An 18,998-nucleotide genomic window follows, 5' to 3' on the forward strand; every position below is an offset into this window, starting at 1 on the left:
TTTTTTTAGAAATTTTTTATTTATTGCAATATTATTTTTTTAATTAGGGTTCTCTTTCTAAAGTTATAACCATGAAAGCATGACTAAAGCATTCCATTCCTAGCACTTTCTAATCATTATCACTTAAAAATTAATTTCTTACCCATGTCAATGATTTCTTCCACCTGAAAACACTTTGGACGCAATGAGATCTTGTCAGTTCTTCAACTTTCCTTTTGAAAAGATTTTTCGTTTTTATATCAAAGATGAATGATAATTCAAGGGGTTTTTTTTTTTTATAAATTCTGAAAATAACATGGTTAAAGTTTTTACACTAATATTACACACAATGTGATAAACTGATATTTTTTTAGCAATGAAGTAAATAAAGACAAACTTCAATTCCAACCTAATCATATACAATAGTGGACAAAAAAGACCAAAGATTAACAAAAATGTTAAAAATTTTTCTTTACACGTTGTGACAAAGAGTGCTAATACAATACAATAACACATTATAGTACTGTATTACTGGGGAAAAAAATTATGTAGAACATATACTTTATACAAAAACATTTTCAAAAGCTTTGCATTTTGATGTCGTAAATGTTCAAACTGCATTCCACCTGGCCACTGACACTGTAAGTTGCCAATTAAGATCTGTAATCATTTCCATTAAGTTTTTCCTAACCCACCTGTAATCTGTCCTTCCAAATGATAGGCTATTCAAGGTCCTGTTTTATAAAAATCAGACTTCAAATGTCCATACAAGAAAAAAAAATAATGTCAAGAATAAATCAATGCTTTAGGGCAGTTTTCACTAAGAAAGTCTTACTTCATGTTTCCATGGAGAAGTAAGACTTTCGGGTCTTTGCTAAAAGGCACACTGCATGTTGGCCGAATTTAAAATAACATCTTTTTGGTTTCCAAACACCATATGGGTTCCCGGATCCCATACTTGGCAGTTATATTTGTTAATGTAACCAATCATTGTACACGATTACTGATTTAAAATGAAAACCCTATAGACAGTAGCTAAATTAACACAATTTAAAAATCTGAAGTGTTTAATGATAATGCTTCTATTTAAGCATACATAAATAAATGTTAAAATGTCCGCATTGTGCTTGTATTGTAAACACATGTCTAACCTGTATCATATTGCACACCATTTGGTGAAGTATCCCAAGGTCTTTTAAATAGAGACTTCAATGTTCTGTTTAAATTCTTCCAATGACTGTGCATTACTGCTACACACTTTTTCTTTTAATGTTCCCCACAAAAAACTATTCAGAGGTAACAAAGTTAATGGAATATGGTAGCCATAATCCATTTGAAATAATGCACTGACCAAAAAATTCTTCAAATAGCTTCATCGTTGAATCAGCCATATTGACATGGACTTAATCGAACCAACAATACCTTTCATCTTCTTTCAACACAGCACAAATTGAGTGGAAATCTTCTGGTATCATTCAGCATTTATTGTTTCATTGAAAAATTTTGTCCAACAATACACTTTCATGACATGGTGCACTACATTCAATTTTAACTGGATGCAAAAGTTCTTCAAAAAAAATGATGTAGGGATTTACATAATTTTTGAAGGACCAAAATCTCCAAATGAAATTATTTTGATAGTTTTCATAGCCAGAAAGTGAAACTACACCTCATTAGAGAAAAAGAATCTAGGGCAGGGACAGTGGACTAATGGCATGCACAGGAAAATAATGAGCATGTGATCCTCCATGAATGATTTATATTATAAAACAAGTTAGGTAATGTTTGCAGTGTGCTACATTTCAGGCACATTTGATTTTTATTTGTAGAGTAATGAATTTTTTTCTTTTTCTGTAATAAATAAAAGTGGACAGTAAATGACTAATTTTCTGATTACTAATTAATTAACTAATAATATATAAAGTAAATTTTTACTTCACTGCACATACTTCTCATCATAATATCCACTCAATGTTTTGTAATATTTTACTTATTTACTTCTAGATTTGTAATAAAAGTTGAAATGCAACATGTATTTCACAAATCAAATTGTACAATGCAGTCAAAATTTTTGTAATGTACTTTACTTATCTAATCCTGGATTTTAATAACAATTCAACTATAACACTTATTTCATGTTTCTACTCTGATTAGTATAGCAAAAGAGTAATAACTGAAGATTTATATATTTAGTAAACTTATAACAAAAAATAAGCTCCTCAAGTTCTGCAAGCACAAACCAAGAACATTTCTTTTCTGTTCATTTGCCACATTGCCCATTCATTCCTCCAATGAGCACACAGAGATGAACATAATATCTAGTGCTTCAGCTACGATGTATGTCCAGTATATGGATAGCCCATGTGATGTGTATGGGAAAAAAACAGATAACTCAGAATTGCTGTTGTTCAAATTTCAATGAAATGTGGGATGATTCAACAAATATTTCTAAAAAAGCCCAATATAAAATTTCATGAAAATCCATCCACTGGGAGTAAGTTATTACATGCGGATGGATGAGCAGATAGACATGAAGATAATATTTTATTTGGAAACAAATTTGTTTTATGGTCTATCAGCCACATCATTCAGTGAAAACTGCAAAGGTAATTGTGCAGTTATATAGCAAAAAAAAAATCTCATTAGAGACTTTCAAGTTGTAAGACAAAGTCTCACAAATATATTTCTCTTAGCAAAAATAGTGTGGAAGTAAAGCACTTAAAGAATAAAGAAAACATCATTATGGAACCATTTAAATTAGTGGAAATAGGCAGCCTGGTGGTAAGGCACTTAAGAAATATGGTACACACTGGTATAGTCAGATGCGGAAGTAAGTTAAAATTAAAAGCTTTGGAAATGCACAATGGACAAAGCAGCGGAGTTCTTTGAGCACTTAAATATGGGAAGTAGAGGGCTATGAAAGGAAGGAATGGGTAAATTTAAAAGGTGCTCAGGGAAGTAAATAGTTTAATCTGTATATTACACCACTACTTCAGGATGCAACACTTAAGATACTTTGGGGAAGGGTGTCGGTATGTAGCAGCCGCAAAGGTATGGTCAACAGGTAGGGCAAATATGTGAAAGAGTTACGTTGTGTGGGAAAAACAGAATGTGTGTTGTTGATGTATGGGAAGAGTGAGTTTAGAAAATAACACAGTGATTGGGTCAGATTTATTTTAGAGAGGTGGAGACATGAAAATGAGAAGAAAATATATAAGGTTTGCCCACCAAAATGATGGGGGTTGCTGCTTTGCTGTTGTAGTTCCGGGTTCAGTTCTAGGAGAGTCCTACTATGCAGTGGAAAGTTCCACTGTACACTACAGAGGTTTAGTAGCATGGGGGGGGGGGTTGTTTGTTATTTGGTTTTTTTTTTAGGAACATTAGCAACTAAGGCCATATTGCTCCGGGAATATGTGGTGGTCATTCCCTGACCTTTCCGCATCCTCCGTATTTGGTGGTGACGGGCTCGAACACCAGTCTAATCAAGAAGAGTGTGCTACGCACTGCTGCTCCTTCCCACCTGGCTACGGAGGCGGCGGCTGGGGGGGGGGGAGTAATCTGAGTGTTAGCAGGGAAAAAGTATTGAAAAGAGTAAAGTAAAATGGCATCTGTCTTGTCCAGTTATTCCTTAAGCAGTAACATCATTAGGGAAAGTTTAACTTATCTGTCATGTTCCTGTGATAGAAGTTGATCTGGAAGCTGAATAGAGCCAGTCAGATAGTGCCCCTGGTTTCTACTCCTGCTGTGGTAATTCCCTTCCGTATTATCAGAGAACTGTTCCAAAATAAGACAGTACTAGAAGAGTTATATGGAAGACTTCAACTAAGAAGAGAGACTTCACTACACTCCATGGAAGGAACCGGCAGAAAGAAATCCAACCACGAAAGAGAAGGAACACAAGCCCTCTGAACTTTAACGTACTGTGTTGTACTGAATAGGGTGCTTTGATAAAATTATAGATTTCAGAGTAAGGTGGAAGTTATAAGAAATTATGAGAAACAAGGAAATGTTTAGTATTGAGTTGGTTTATTGGGTTGCAGTTGTAAAGAAAATTGATATTGCTAATTAAGAGAGATATATGAAATTGTTTTGCATGAGTTAGCTTATTGATTGAAGTTATAACGAGAGTTCATAATGTTGATTAACAGAAATTTAAAGAATTGATGGCGAAGGTAAAGAAAGCCTGCATGAGAAGTATGCAAAAGTTTGATGAAATTTACCGGTAAAAGTACTTTGCCGTAATGGCATTTGTATTGTTGCTCGCTCAGTAAACAGACTGTGGGTGTTATCGGTCAGGAGTAGAAATTGAATCCCATGGGAGATTGAAACCCTCCCAAAGTGGAGGGGGGTAACCTGACCTTTTTACTTTAGAATCATTGGTGGACTAGTGGATAAATTATTTATTAAGAAAAAAAAAAAAGGCAAAGGAAGCCCACACGAGAAGCACGACAAACTTCGAAAAAGTTTACCGACGAAACTACGTTATGAACATTTTTTACGACATCAGAACTTCCAATACAACTCTGTTCGTGATTCATTTAGTGATTCTAAAGATTGATTCTTAAGTTGGTTTATGGATTGATATTGCTGATTAAGAGAAATATGAGGAAATGATAAAGACTGAATTAGTTTAGTGATTGCAATTGTAGAGAAAATTGCTATTGTTAACTGAGAGAAAATTTATGGAAATGATAGCATGTATTATGTATTAAAAGAGGAAAATGAATACTTTAAATGTAAACAAATACCAGTTGTGTATACAGGTAAATAGTTTGTGTCATAAATGACTTTGCTTTGTAATTTTGTGTCATTGTTCATGAGAAACTAACAATTCACATAAATACAAAGGGTACTAGGAAAGTTTTGCAATATGACGCAACAATGAATCACAGGAAGCTGCTTGTTGCTGCATGTTGAGACATGTTCATACGTGCATAGTAGCCGCCGCGCCAAGTCGATGGGCTCAGTTATTCATTAGTAGTGAGAGTGTAAAGTGCTTGCGATGGCATCGTGGTCACGAAATGAGATAAGGACAGTTTTGCGGTATAATTTCGTGCGTGGCTTAACCATAGACCAGTGCTTAGAAGAAATGACGCTTGCACTAGATGATGATTGTCCACATCGTACAACGATATTCAGGTGGTATAGAGAATTCCAAAGGGGAAATTTCACTCTGGAGGATTCTGAGAGGCCGGGAAGGCCACGAACGTCAGTTACGGAGGAAAACGTTACTGCTGTGAGGAAAATGCTTGACGAAAACAGGCGAGTGACCTACCAACAGATAGAGGATACTTTGGGCCTAAATGCACCAGCAATTCGTTCGATTCTGCAAGATCATTTGCACGTGAAGAAACTTTGTTCTCTCTGGGTGCCGCATCAACTGACTGAAGAGCAGATGACACGACGTGTGACTTGGTGCCGGGAGATGTTAAAAAAGTTTGATAAGGGACAATCTCGGTATGTGAACAACATCGTGACAGGTGACGAGACTTGGCTGTACTATTACGATCTGCCGACCAAGGCTCAAAACAAAGTTTGGGTCTTTGATGATGACGACACACCCGTAATTGTCAGAAAATCCCGATCTGTAAAGAAGAAAATGATAGCTGTATTTTTCAAATCGAGTGGAATTGTGGAACGTGTCGTTTTGGACACACAGAAGACAGTCACAGCTAAGTGGTATACTGAACAATGCCTGCCTAAAGTCATTGGATCTATGAAGAACCTGCGGCCAAAGTCAAGAATGGACACCTGGTACCTCCATCACGATAATGCTCCAGCTCATCGCGCCAAAGCCTGCACCGAATATTTGACCACGACAGGACTGAAACTTCTCGAGCACCCTCCCTACAGTCCAGACCTTGCTCCCTGCGACTTTGGACTGTTCCCGCATGTGAAAATGAAGCTAAAAGGGAGGCGGTTTTCCAGTGATGAGGACCTTCTACGGGCTTGGGACAACGAGCGTGCTTTACTCCCTAGTGAAACTTGGCAGAACTGGTTTAAAGATTGGTTTCGGAGGATGGAGAGGTGTATTGAATGTAGAGGAAATTACTTTGAAAAAATTAAATAAACAAAGCTGTATTGCAAAACTTTCCTAGTACCCTTTGCATATATATATAATAGGGGAAAATCTCTCAGCTCCCCAGTCGGGTACTTGTGGACCTTAGTGCTTGAAGGGAGCTGGTATACTACTATAATAACAATTGCAACTGATGGCAATACTAAGGTACAGGGGAAATAAATTAAAAAATAAATAAGAAACCCCTCCCACAAAGTATTGTTATCTTTTTTGTTTAGAAAAAAAAAATAAAAACTACTTACTAATTTTAATTTTTTATTTTTTTTATATAGCATCCAAAAATTTTATTTTTATTTCTGCTATTTTTGATATGCAGAGCAGAAAAGGTTTGCAATTACTGGTCTAGGGTACTGATTTCATTAAGCGTAAAATTAAAAACCTATTTTCAGTACTGCATCCTTGCACCTCTGTCCAGTTTTTTCAGTTCATGGATGCAACATGCAAGACAATTTTTTTTTTTTTTTAAATTCCCCATGAGCCACTCCCACATGACAATTGGCACTGTTGTTTCATCTTATTTATCGACTTCCCTGAAGAACACTCAAAGGTAACTTTGGCTGATTTTTCCTCTCTAAACTAGTGTTAATAATAGTTTAGAGCAGTTATGTTTTTTGTCACAAATACTACCAGCCTCTAGAAAACGACTTATCAGATGATTAATGGTAGACTTACTAGTACATACTTCTTTGGAAAGGACTCTTGGAATGCACAATGGCACTTCTTTTAAGATAGAAACTTTAAATGCTCAACAATGAAAATATACTCTTCTTGGATAACACTCAAGATGCTCTGTCTGAAATTAAAACAGTAATAAGAATCAATAAATGAATGCAGGACCAGTTTGTAATGCCTGGTCCCATTCCTAACAGAATAGTGAAATTGAAATAAAATGAATAAATAAGTAAAATGAAATGAAACTGAAATCGTGAAATTTAAATTTAAATGTTAATTTCCATTTTTTTTTTTTTTAATTCCAAAACATGGGGTTTTGTTTTAAATGGATAAAATTGGTTTCTAAACTGTCTAGTCTGAAAGAACGATAAAAAAAAAAAAAGTTCAGATGGTATTTGTATCATGTTTCCCAATATTCAAGTCCTTTTTTACTAATATATGACAGTACTTATTCAGTGTTAATATATGACAGTCTAACATGAGAATAAAGAAATTGTACTATGCTCAGTTCAGCTAATCGAATGGAAAAAAAAACCAAAAAACAAAACGTACATTTGTGCATTGCTTCTCTTTCTGGAAAAACAAGTCAATGTCATAAGTAGCGTTAACACTAATTCATTTTTAAAGTATAATAATTCTTTGTCAGATATCTAGTATTTCTAAATTAATGTCACTTTTCCTAAACTCTGTTTATTCAGTCTATCGGATCTCACAAAATAAAATTAGCCAGTGACATTAAACATTAACAAATTTTGCAATGTACAAATATAGGATGGGCTATACATCAGCTTATCAAGAATAGATGCAATTTACCACAAAAAAAAACTACCAAAAACAATGAATAATTCATTTAAATGTCATCAATAACATCACATAACTGTTGATTAATATTAATGTAGCAATAAAGACAAAATTGACTTCAAGAATTACAAATGCAAATTATTTCTTGGTAAATGAATATTAAATACAGTCAGTTCTGCTATAACATGAATTTCACAATGCAAATTTGCTCCAACGCGATTAGTATATTAGGAAACAATGCAACTATAATGCGATTTTCGCATTGGCTCATGCACGTTTTCGTCTGTGGGTAACACCAGGTGAACGCAAAACCTGGCACCATGGTGAACGTAGCAACCTGCACAGCAATACATACAAGTTTACAAAGCTTAAAAAATGCCAAACATCAAATGTGTGAGAGCTATATTTCCCATTTACTGTAACTGTATTGGTCAGAGACACTGTTGTCATTCACTGTATTCGCAAGATTTTTTGTTCGAACAGCAATTTCGTGTGACGGGATAGCATGAGTGGAGGAGTACATTTGTGGAAGTCGCTACCATAAAATAAAAATGATTTGCAGTTCCTGGTTTATTGGGCTTTTCTGTTAGTGCAGTCTAATTATAAATGGTAGTAAATTTGATCTTACTGCATTTGCAATAATAGCGATAGTTGGAATTCTGTGGGTTTTCACGTTATGGTGAGATGTGTTTCCCCTTCCTCTTCAATCATAAAAAAAAAAATAATATTTTTTCAGAATCTTCTCTTTTGTGCTTGCTGTTATTGATTGCTTATCTTTTTTACTGTTTTGAATTTCACAATCGAAAAAAAAAAAGTCTGTGAGCAGAAATATCAATTAGTATGTATCTATTACAGTAATAATTAAGCTATGTACGTAAGCGTACATAGTCTCCGACCAATATAACTAAATGGGAAATATAGCTCTCACACATTTGAAGTTTGACATGTAGTACTAAGGAATTTTGGAAGAGATTTAACATCAAAGTTGCCATTGATATGATTGTAGAAGCCTGGAATGATGTTACAAAAGACTGCTTGAATCGTGTATGATGTTATTGATGTTAATTGTTAATGATGTTACAAAAGACTGCTTGAATCGTGTACTAAGGAATTTTGGAAGAGATTTAACATCAAAGTTGCCAATGATATGATTGTAGAAGCCTGGAATGATGTTACAAAAGACTGCTTGAATCGTGTATGGCGGAAACTTATCCCTCATTTAATTCAAACTTTGAAGGCTTTGAACCTTCAGAGCAACTAAAACAAATCAAGGTGCCTACATAGCCAGGTGGGCAGGAGCAGCAGTGAATAGCACACGCTTCTTGATCAGACCAGGGTTCGAGCCCGTGATCACAAAATACGGAGGATGTGGAAAGGTCAGGGAATGACCACCGCATATCCCCGGAGCAATATGGCCTTAGTTGCTAATGCTCCTAAAATCCAAATAACAACACCAAAACAAATCAAAGCAGGTTGTGTTTCTCTTGCAAAAGAAGTGGGTTTCAAGGAAGTAGAAAATTAAGATGTAGAAGGGCTTCTAGATTCACACAATGAGAATCTATCTACTGAAGACTTGCAACAACTTGTTGCAGCCAGTCAAGTGGAAAATCAAGATGAGGATGACGACAAAGTCCAGTAGGCTGCCTCACGAGATCTTAAAACAGCAGAGTTATCAGCTGCTTTAAGTGGAACTGAAAAGCACCTGCAGTGGATTGAAGATAATGATTGTAATGCTGAATGTAGTAGGATAGTGATTGGTGGCATTTGGACCCATACAGGCAGCTCCTGTATGAAAGGAGGCAAGGAAAAGCAACAAAAGCTAGACAGCTATTTTAAACCAGCACAGAAGAAAGAAAACCAGGACAGTAAATCACAGACTTCCATATCAGGTATAACAATTCGTGCTAAGAATGATAACCCTCCTTCTACCTCTTCGCTATAACTCACCAGCTACAGCCTTTCACCACACCCACTTCAAACAAGCAAACTTCATATCTTGTCAAGGTAAAATGCTATATTTACTGTAATATTTATTTATTTATTAGAAATTTAAGTTGTTTAAACCTGTGTTAGCAATTTTATTGGGTTTCTATCTTTTTTTTAGTGTTTTTCTTACCAGACTGAACATTTTTTTGAGTGCTCTCCCCCATCCCTATTTTTCTCATGTCTTGTTTTTAATGCGCAAAATACCAGAACACGGAGATTTTTAGGAACACATGTTCCTAAAAATATGCAGTCAGTTCCGCGTTATAGCAGAACTGACTGTATAAAAAATTATATAAATTATTTCTTGGTAATTGAATCTGTGGCCTATATAATGTACAAATTTTTGTAACTAGTACAACAATAATATTCTATTTTACAATAAAAAATAAACAGTGATATTTGAATTTGCTACCTTTTACTAATATGACAGTGGCATGTGATATCAGCATGTTGGAGTTTGCAAGAAAAAAAAGGAGCCAATCCCTGATGCCAAACATGTATCATGCTTTCCTCCATTACATCCAAGTTTTCATTGAACATAAGCGGCATACTGATATCCCCTCACTTTGTGTGGGGGTTAATTATGGGGAATCCCCCTCTCTAGTATAGACTTGTCCCCTAAAGAAGGCCCCTGGTTTTTTTCAACAGTGACCTGTACTTGTAAAGTACAGGTCACTGTTGAAAAAAAGGTCTCCTACTCTTAATATCATTAGTAAACCTCAATCAGACCACCTTGCACATGCCTAGTCTCCAGCCGCTGCAATTTGCAGAATTTAAGCCTCTCTTGGTAAGAGGATCTCTTCATTCCCCTCACCAATCTTGTTGCCTTTCTCTATACACGCTCAAGAAAATCTACATCCTTCCTAAAATGAGGCCTCCAGACCTGTATGCAGTACTCAAGGTGTGGCCTGACCATTGTCTTATACAGAGGGACAACCACCTCCCTTTCCCTGCTAGCAAAATTCCTGTATATCATTGATGAAACTCAATGACCTGCCCTGGCAATCTGTCTGCATTGCTCAGAAAACTTCATATCTGACTGCACAATTACTCTCAGGTCTTTTTCATTTTCTAACACCTTAAGTGTAGTACCACACAGTTGGTACGTTTCTTTGGGGTTACTTCTACCCATATGCAGTATTTTGCATTCGTCAAAGTTAAAATTCAGTTGCCACTTCTCAGCCCATCTGCCCAAATTTTCTAGATCCTGTTGTGGTAGCACACTGCCATTACTGTCATTAACAACTCTGTCAACCTTTGTATCATCTGCAAACTTCGACACTAAGCCTGATATACCTTCATCAATACCATTGATAAATGTGCAAAACAACAGTTGTCCCAATACCGAACCCTGTGAGATTCCACTAATAACATTAGTCCACGAAGAGCAGCACACATTGATTACCACCCTCCATCTTCTCCCACTCAACCAACCATCCTTTTTATCCATTGTAGCAACTTACCCTTAATACTATTCTACTCCAATTTGTATAGTAGCCTTACATGCACAACAGTGTCAAAAGCTTTCCTGAAATCCAAGTATATGATATCAAAATTATTTTTTGCATCCAGTTCCTTTGTGACCTCACTGCAGTATCTAATCAAATTGGTCAGACAAGACTTCCCCTTAACAAACCCATGCTGTGTCTGAATTATTGCTGTAGTCTTGTCTAGATGATCCTGTAATGAAGAGGATCATCAGAGAAGAGGGTCCCCTAAATGTCTGTTCAAGTATCACAGCATGAGATAGTCTTAAGGAATCACTATCGCACAATAATATTATTTCAATTAGTTTATTAACAATGGCTACGATTCTAAATTTCATATTAAATTCAGTACCAGTTTTTGATTCTGAAATTACTTGGATGAGATCACTACTGGCATTTAACTATGTTTGAATGGGAAGAACAAATTGGAACATCTAAGAAGAATATCACTGGGAAATGCAATAGTAGTTATCAGCATTTCAAATTATTGCATAAAAATTGGCAATTTTTTGGAACCTAGCAATTTATTCCGTATTTAAAAATGATCCAACTGTCAGAAATGAAAAGAAGGCAAAAGAGAAATTGAGATATCTACTTGAAAATAAGAAAACTAATAACAATTTGCACACGTTTAAATCCAACAGTTCAGAGCCTCCCTGCATAAACTGCCAATATCAAGGCCCACAAAACAGTATACCTAGCAAAATGCTATCACTAATAAATATCTAAGTAGCTTACAGCACTCTCCTAAGTACTATTATTCCAAAAAAATCCTTATATCAATGAAGAACACAAAGTTGCTTATAGAAAAACTATAAAACTGGAAGACATCTTTCTGTCCTTGTATACAGAATCCACATACACCACCATATCAATATCATCCTTTTAAAAGAATCAAAAGTATGCATTAAAGATTCACTAGATCATAGATTCCCTAGATGAATATTCATTGAAAACATTATTGAGCCTTTTTTAGAAGATCTGCATATATATATATGCAGATTCCCTAGATGAATATTCATTGAAAACATTATTGAGCCTTTTTTTAGAAGATCTGCATATATATATATATGCAGATCTTCTAAAAAAAGGATCAATAATGTTTTCAATGAATATTCATCCAGGGAATCTATGATCATATACATATACACACACACACACACACATATGCAATGCATATGAGCCTATTGTGCTACGTGACCATCTGCATCATGCAATGACTCGACTCAAAGTGGACGGATTTTCATGAAATTTTATATTTGGGCCTTTTAAAAATATTTTTCAAGACATTCAAAATTTCATTTAAATTAGACAAATAGAAATCAGAAATTATTTCTTTTTTTCCATGCAGTTTCTATGTAAAAAATAAATTCACCAATTTTAGCATTAGCATTAGCATTAGTAGAGGCATATGATGCAAGAAAGCAAGCTTATTCAGCATCAGCCAAAAAAAAAAAAAAAAAACCCTCTCCCATTTCACCCCTCCGTTCGTTCGAAATACCTGTCCAGTTGAGCTTTAAATTTGTTTAGGCTATCAACTTCAACAACAAGTGATGGAAGTCGGTTCCACCAACCAACCACCCGCTGGCCAAAGGCAAATTTCCGCACATCTATCCGACATCCGTTTTTCCTCAATTTGAATTTATGCCCTCTGAGGTGATTATTCTGAGAAAGATGAAGAATCCCATTGGCATTGAGCATGCTCAAACCATTCAAAGCCTTATACACCTCTATCAGATCACCTCGCCGGTGCCTAGTCTCCAGACTCTGTAATTTGCAAAACTTAAGCCTTTCTTCGTAAGAGCAACCCTTTGTTCCATTTACTAATCTTGTTGCCCTTCTCTGTACCCGTTCCAGCAGCTCTACATCCTTCTTGAAATGAGGCCTCCAGACCTGTATACAGTACTCAAGATGTGGCCTAACCATTGCCTTATACAAGGGAATAATCACCTCCTTATCCCTGCTAGAAAAATTCCTGTATATCATTGACAAGACACCATGAGCTACTCTTGCAGCTCGTCTGCACTGCTCAGAGAACTTCATATCTGCCTGCACAATTACCCCCAGGTCCTTTTCATTCTCCACCACTGTCAGTGTAGTACCGCAGAGTTGATACATTGCTCTGGGGTTACTGTTACCCATATGTAGTACTTTACATTTGTCAATGTTAAACTTCATTTGCCACCTCTCAGCCCATCTGTTCAACCTTTCCAGATCCTGTTGCAGCAGCATAGCGTCAGTAGTGTCCTTAACGACCCTGCCAACCTTTGTATCATCTGCAAACTTAGACATTAAACTTGATATCCCATCATCAATATCATTCATAAAAATCTTACATTTTTATGTAAGACTCGCAAATGTGGTATTATTTGTGAAATATATATATATATATATATAGAGACAGAGAGAGAGAGAGAGAGAGAGAGAGAGAGAGAGAGAGAGAGAGAGAGAGAGAGACAAAAAAAAGGGGGATATATGGATGGAGAGCAATAAGTATTATGCAGCTGCAATCAAACTGAACAGCTAAGTCTAGAGAACGTAAAACTATTTTATTAAGTGTTCTATAACGTTGTAATCTTGATTATTTCATAAGGAGATAGCTATGTTTAATTTTCATTTGTATTAATCACAGAAAAAGAAAATAAAATGTCATTTAATTTAAGAAAAATAAATTGAATGCATCTAAAATGCAATGCACCGCATCCATTAACAACCTTATTTTTCTCCCCAGGGAACTACTACTTTCAATATTATGACCATTATATCAGGTCTAGGTATGGAAAACTCATTATCCTCACAAACCCAGTTTAGAAACATTTATGGCCAATTTGGAATCAAAGTTTCTAGAAAAGTCTCATATGAAACTCAAATTATGGAGAACATCATGTGGATATAATTTGAGTCACAAATAACCAAACATTCTTATATAAGCTTAACAATTTTCACAGCCATATAAGGCAGCTATATTCCTCCCATTTAAGGCATCATTTAAGTGCTTGTAGTAAATCTCATACAAGTAACCACAGAACCCAAAACAGAGCCGTAAATCTGACTGAACTCAATATGGAATTCAGAAACAGCCATTTTTAATTTAGATATTGGAGACTGATTAGGGTAAGGTTAAAATGATTTTACCCTTTACCTACCAATAAACTAATTAAAACAATATTTAACTATGAATAAATAAATATCGAACGATATTAACATTGCCATCGGTTCTTTACCACATGGTGGGTAGATGGCAAGTAGAACTCAATCACATCTCAATCTCTTCATTCTCTAGCCCTCTCCTTCAATCCCATGATCCCTACAGTCTATATCAGATCATCCAACATTCTAATTCTCCTTCAATTACATCACAAACTTTCTCCTCTCATTATATGTCCAATGGAATTTTTCTTTTGTTTCCTTATAGCCTTTATTATATGAGGACTATATAATAGTCCTCATATAATAATGGGCTTATATATAAAGACTATTATATAGTCCTTATATAAGGTCGAGTTTACTACCCGTTTGTAATCAGACTGCGCTAACAGAAAAGCCCAATAAACCATTTGTACTTTTATTTTCTCCTACCATCCTCAATTTCTAATCCTACTTATCCACTTTACACTTTCAAACCTCCACCACACCCACATTTCAAAAACTTCAATTCTAATAAACTGCTTTAGTGCCCACGTATCAGCTCTATAAAACATATGAATTCACTTGTAATGTCCTCTTATCATCCATTTTTGTGTGCCGATTATAAATTATTATTATTATTCGTAGTAGTGGTGGTGGCATATGATGCAAATAAGCAAGCTTATACAGGATCAGCAAAAAAAAAAAACACACACATCTATCAATCCCTCACTAATAATATAATTCAAATTTTTCCTTAAATTTATTCCAACTACTAATTTCTATACTTGACAGTAGTTTCTCAAACAATCAATTACTCTTTGGATGAAAGCAAATTTTTGCACATCTATCTTGCAACAATTCTTTTCCAATTTAATTTATATCCCTTTATATGTATTGTCTGAAAAGTAAGAATACCATCATCATTAAATTAATTAATTTAATCAATCCATTTAAATTACAAGTGCCTAGTTTCCAAGTGCTGCAATTTGCAGAACTGAAGCTTTCTATGGTTACAGTACACTTGTGTTCTTGACTAATCTGCTTGCTCTCTCTCTGCACCCATTCCAAAAGATTTGCATCTTTCTAAAAATAAGGCTTCCAGAGCTGTGTACAGTGCTCAAGATGTGACCTAACCACTGCAACTAAAGTTTTAAAGTGAGACTCTTAAAACTTAGTAGTATATCCACATAATGTTCTTCTCTAACTTAATTATCACAGAATAGTTAAAACAAAAGAGCTCTACCTTCAAAACCATCTGTGAATCTGAACCTCAAGAATAATAATGCACGGTACTGAGTCAATTTTCTAATGGCTAAACGGCTTTAAAAACACAGAATGTTGCCAATTAATAAGCTGTTTAAAAAGAAGTCTTGAATCAAGAAGCACACCCAGAAATTTCAGATGCTTTTGATAGTGTAAAATACTGCCAAACAAAGTAAGAAACGGTATTGGGATTATTATTAAGAGCAAAATTAAATATTTAGATTTACAAATATTAAAATTGATCACTAAGCCAAAAATTCAACAATTTTACAGAGAATAAAATGGTACAATAAATTTTCAGCATTGATTTTAAAACAGTGGAGTTTATTAAAAAACGAAACAAATATATAAAAAGGCAAAGTAAATAAAGAATACCCTCAAAGGCTCCCAACTAGTGAAGTGCAGATAGAGTTTTAATAAATTTCACAATGTGGTAGAAATTAGAAAATAAATTATTTCCCCTTCCTTTTTTTAAACCATACACATTCAATAAATCATCATCACAGAGTCACTGCAACAAAGTCACTAACATCTTTGGCATTTGTGATAGTACAGTGATTTCATCACTTGTTTAGAGGGGTCTGATCTGATTCTCATCTATGACTGGAGAAAATTCGAAAGTCCTCTTCAACTGAGGCTACAGTTAACCTTGACTAAGGTTAACCTACATTAATAAATCTATAGTTAAGCTTATATCAAGCAGAGGAAGAAGGACTCCCCCCCCACCCTGAGTTATTCTAGGTTTATCAGCAAGACAGTTTTCAAGTCAACCCATAAACACACTTGTACATTAGAACAATATGACCTACTTTAATGTCAGTATTGGCAAATGATGCAAGGAAACAAGCTTATACAGCAACAGCAAGGAAAAAAATCAGTACCCCACCTCTTCTGTCCTCTGTCTAATTCTTCCTTAAACTGATTCAAATTACTCACTTCTACAACATCATATGGAAATTTGTTCTAAGAATCAATCACTCTCTGATTGAAAGTAAATTTTAGAACATCTATCCTTCCTCCTCCTATCTATCTTTCCTCCTATCTATCTATCTTTCCTCCTCCTTCAATCAGGTCTCCTTGCAAGTGCCCAGTTTCCGAGCAATGTCATTTGCAGTCTTTTGTGTCCTTGATTAATCTGGTTGCTCTTCTCTCCACCTACTCCAACAGACTCACTTCCTTCTTAAAATGAGACTACCAGACAATAAGCTTGATATATCTTCATCAATATATTGAAATAATAAATACTGAAAACAGGAAGTGTCCCAGCACTGAGCCCTGAGGGACTCCAGTAATAACATTAGTCCAAAAATTGCCCATTTATAACTAGTCTGTCTTCTGCAACTCAACCATCCCTTTATCCACAGCAGAAACTTTCCCCTAATGCCACTCTGATCCAAATCATACAGCAGTCTTTCACATAGAACAATTAAAAGGTTAAGTAAAAGCTAAGTATATGATTTCAATTGTATTTTTTTTTCTGCATCCAGCTCCTTTGTTACTGCATCATAGTATCTAATCAGATTGGTCAGACACAAGCTAAGCTTATCAAATCCATGCTGTGATTTCCATATAACTCCATTCATATCAAGATGATCCTGCAATACTTCTTTAATCACCGACTCCACTATTTTCCCTGAAACATAGCTTGAGTTTATAGATCTGTAATGAATTACTTCTCCCTTTGATTCTCCTTTGCGAATAGGTGAGACATTTGCACATCACCAATCTATAGGGATCTCTTCTGAATCCAATGATGCTCTCATAAATATGGCCTAAGGTTTGCTTACCTCTCTTGCTGCTTCTTTTAATATAAACAGATTCATTCCATCAGTCTTGTGTGTGTTTTATTTATTTTTAGCTTCAATAGTTTCTCTTCCAGTTTCTTCTCAGTTATCACAAAATCATTTATCACCCAGTTGCAATAGTACACTTCTTGTATATTCCCATCCCTAAAACCTTCTTCATGCATGAATATAGATGCAAAATACTTATTCAGTCTTTTAGCAATCTGAACAGGTATATCATTAGTTATGCCAATCATATCTAGTGGGTTCATCACTTTCCCCTCCATCGCTAATTTCAATGAGTCACTAAACTTGCTAACGAATAGCACCAAATAAACATACAACCTAAAACATAATAAAAAAATAATAATAATGCCCATGTGGTTGGAGGGGTAAAATTTCTTCATCCACGATCATTTCTGACGTACTGCTTGGACAAATATCCAATCTAATTAGCCGATTCAGTCGCTGCTCCAAAAAAAAAAAAAAAAATCCTGAACATCCAAACCTATTTCATATGATTATTCTCAACTGTTTCTTTTATCATAATGGCATTAATTTAATACGATGGCTAACAAAAAATGACGCTCTAATGTGGCTGCTAATTGCAATATAAAACTGTAGTCATTTTCATCTGATAAGCATCTATACCACATAAAGAGGAAATACTATAAAGTAAAATTCTAAACTTATAGTATTATGAAAACCACCTTTCCATTATCCGCCAAATCTCTTAATGTGGTGTTATTTCAAGGAAATATTTTTTGAAGGATTTAATGTTAGATTTTATTATTCCCATAACTTTGGATTGATAAAAAATCGCACATCTCAAATTATCTTTTCTCTGATCATTTCGTCTAGCTTACCAGCCACTCAGTTCTTGTTAACTGTATTTCCACGTAAGGTTATAATTTTGCAATGTTCTTTTGACTGATAATTTTCAGAGCTTCAGTGAACGAAAAGAAAAAAAAAAAAAGAAACAATTATCGGCTAATGAAGTTTAAAGGTATATCAACTGGTATAAGTAAGCATTTTAGAACAATAATAACGTGCCATTTAATATTTAAATTAAAAGTGTCACTTACAGTTTCAAAAAGCTTCTAGGTGACCCAAAATTTAGTAATAAATAAAGTTCGTCATGGTGTTAATAAAATCGCTTCTCGCCAACCTCATGCAGGCCAGTGTTTCGATATAACTTCCTTTTCTTATGGTGTTAAAACCACTTCAGTAAATAACCACAAGTGTCTTTCATTCATAAAAATTCTTCTGACATTTAACACATACAAACGCTAACTCTAAATTGGCACTAAACGTAAACACCTGGAAGATCAACACCACCGCGTTTCGGAGCCCATGTTCTGAATTATGACGCATGCTCATCTCAGTTCTGTTACTGAACCATAAAACATACAGCTGCACTAAGGTTTCTATATTTAATTCCAGCTACATGTGACAGCTTTCAGTAAAAAGGTAAAATACATTGTACATACAGGACGCCTAATTTAAGCATACTGCATTGATAAGTTATTATTATTAATATTATTAGCCATATCGTGCAAGGAAGCCTGAGACTTATGCTGCACCAAAATAAAATATTTAAAAAAATTCATAATAAAAAAACGGGTTGCTCCGGTAGAGGTGAGGAAATAAATATTGGGTAGCAGAGTCAAAACTGTCATACCTCCACTGCGGAGTGGATACCCGAGGAACCAATAGAAAACCACAATTATCATTATTATTTAGCCATATGGTGCAAGGATGCCTGAAGCTTATGCTGCATCAGACAAAAAAAAAAAAAAAAAAAAAAAATTCTGAGTT

At 35.0% G+C, this 18,998-nt stretch overlaps 1 protein-coding gene across 5 annotated transcripts in view; it reads right to left on the reverse strand.

The window, feature by feature from the left end:
• The window catches only part of LOC150086120 (kinesin-like protein KIF3B), a 297,164-nt gene extending 278,637 nt beyond the window's left edge, over nt 1–18,527 (reverse strand). For 3 of the 5 annotated variants that reach the window (XR_016546957.1, XM_090373729.1, XM_090373726.1), the window contains exons 1-3: nt 18,266–18,527; nt 6,731–6,851; nt 143–212 (exon numbers count right to left, since the gene is read on the reverse strand). Coding sequence is in view for 4 of the 5 variants with exons in the window: in XM_090373729.1 (XP_090229855.1) it covers nt 143–146 (4 nt within the window). In the remaining variant the exon portion in view is untranslated. The remainder of the gene's footprint in view (nt 1–142; nt 213–6,730; nt 6,852–18,265) is intronic. The other 2 variants (XM_090373728.1, XM_090373727.1) reach the window with 2 other exon arrangements.
• Nucleotides 18,528–18,998: the final 471 nt, after the last annotated feature.

This window comes from Mastigoproctus giganteus, chromosome 5 (assembly GCF_048544385.1).
Source record: "Mastigoproctus giganteus isolate SK-2022 chromosome 5, ASM4854438v1, whole genome shotgun sequence".
NCBI classification, from domain to species: Eukaryota; Metazoa; Arthropoda; class Arachnida; order Uropygi; family Thelyphonidae; genus Mastigoproctus; species Mastigoproctus giganteus.